Source organism: Tribolium madens, unplaced genomic scaffold (assembly GCF_015345945.1).
Source record: "Tribolium madens isolate multiple individuals breed KSU strain unplaced genomic scaffold, Tmad_KSU_1.1 Scaffold_7;HRSCAF=85;Tcas5.2_LG10, whole genome shotgun sequence".
NCBI classification, from domain to species: Eukaryota; Metazoa; Arthropoda; class Insecta; order Coleoptera; family Tenebrionidae; genus Tribolium; species Tribolium madens.
The window spans coordinates 10,027,908-10,029,690 of NW_025401050.1; the positions used below are offsets into that span (position 1 = coordinate 10,027,908).

At 37.2% G+C, this 1,783-nt stretch overlaps 1 protein-coding gene across 1 annotated transcript in view; it reads right to left on the reverse strand.

The window, feature by feature from the left end:
• Nucleotides 1-301: 301 nt before the first annotated feature.
• LOC123009589 (alanine--glyoxylate aminotransferase 2-like) overlaps nt 302-1,783 on the reverse strand; it is an 11,140-nt gene continuing 9,658 nt past the window's right edge. The window contains exons 5-7 of the mRNA XM_044405997.1: nt 980-1,411; nt 680-924; nt 302-596 (exon numbers count right to left, since the gene is read on the reverse strand). Coding sequence (XP_044261932.1) covers nt 356-596; nt 680-924; nt 980-1,411 — 918 coding nt within the window. The 3' untranslated portion in view covers nt 302-355. The remainder of the gene's footprint in view (nt 597-679; nt 925-979; nt 1,412-1,783) is intronic.

A 1,783-nucleotide genomic window follows, 5' to 3' on the forward strand; every position in this document is an offset into this window, starting at 1 on the left:
GAATTTTTTCCATCAAGGGATATAATCCAAAAAACTTAATTTTTTTCTTTTCTTACGTAAAATTGTCTCAGGAATTCAAATCTGACATTATTTTTTCCCTACGATCGATAAATTTTGAGATTTCAATAACTTTCCCATCAAAAATCCCAAATTTCACCCTTTTCATTAATCCCTGTCACGCCACCATCCATCATCCCGGCCAATCATCCCAGATGTATCTTCCTTGTCCCGTTTAAAGCCCCCAAATCCCAACCCTCCGTGATAAACGACCCCAAATCACCCAAAAATCAAAACACCCCACTAATTCACAATAGATTTATTTTCACAGAAAACATACAAAATACTGAACAATAAATTAAATCGACTTAATCCTATCTTCTTTGGGCGATTTCCTCGTCCTTGGCTCTTTACTCGGCATTTCGGTGCTTTTCCCATTCGACAATTTCTGCAAACTCTCCCTCAACTCCTTCAAAACTCGATCAAGGGTCGAAACAACTTCATCAACATTTTCTTTGGTAAAAACCATAGGGGGTTTTATTTTTATTACGTTGCAATCCGGACCGTCAGCACTGACCAAAATGTGCTCCTCCCGCATCCTACCAAAAAAAAGCAAAAATGTACACTCACTCACAAAAAGAATGTACCCAAAAATGTACACTCGCACAGAAAAAGAATGTACCTTTTGACAACATAGTTGGCCGTGTCTTTATCCGGCGTCCTCAAATCCCGATCTTTAACAATTTCAATCCCCAGAAACAAACCAACACCACGCACATCCCCAATACAGGTGTGTTTCTTTGCTAAAATTTGACAGCTGTCAAATAAATACTCCCCGACGACTAATGCATGCTCTCGTAAATTCTCCTTCTCGATAGTATCAAAAACAGCGTTGGCTATGGCACAAGAAACAGGATTGCCACCGTACTAGAGAAAAATCCCCAGATTACAAAATTTTTAGTTTTCAGTCGTGCCAACTTACTGTGTTAAAGTACTCGACGCCGGTTTTTCGGAAACTTTCAGCGATTTCTTCAGTTGTCACCACTGCAGCAATGGGATGCCCATTACCCATGGGTTTACCCATCGTCACTATGTCTGGTACCACGTCGTGCATCTGGAAGCCCCACCAGTGTTTCCCCAAACGTCCAAAGCCAACTTGGACTTCATCGGCGATACAAACGCCGCCATTTTGTCTCACGTGATTGTAGACATTTTTCATGTAATTTTCAGGCGGGAAAATTTGACCACCACAACTCAGGAGACTCTCAGCGATGAAAGCGCAGATTTTCTCTCCTTTCTCATCTGAGACATTTTGACAGATTGTCAAAATCTCATCAGAGTATAATTTTGACAGTTCTTCTTTCGTATAGTCGGAATCGCGGTACTTCCCACGATATATATCGGGACAGGAAGCCTACAACCAAAGCAATAGTTGCATACTATATTTTTTCAACTACTACAAATTTATGTAAAACTTGGTGTACTGTGACTTTTCTTATATAAAAATGTCTCAAGACTTTTTTCAACCAAAAAAGGAGTAATAGTTGCATACCATATTTTTTCAACTAATGTAAATTTACGTTAAACTGATTGCACTTTATCTTTTCTTATATAAAATAATATAAAATATTATAAAAAAACTGTCAGGATTTCTTTCAACCAAAAAACAATCTATTACATAGTTACATACTATATTTTTTCAATTATTTTAAATTTATGTAAAACTTATTAAACCTTGAATTTTCTTATCTAATTGACTCAGGATTTCTTTCAACAAAAAAAAGTA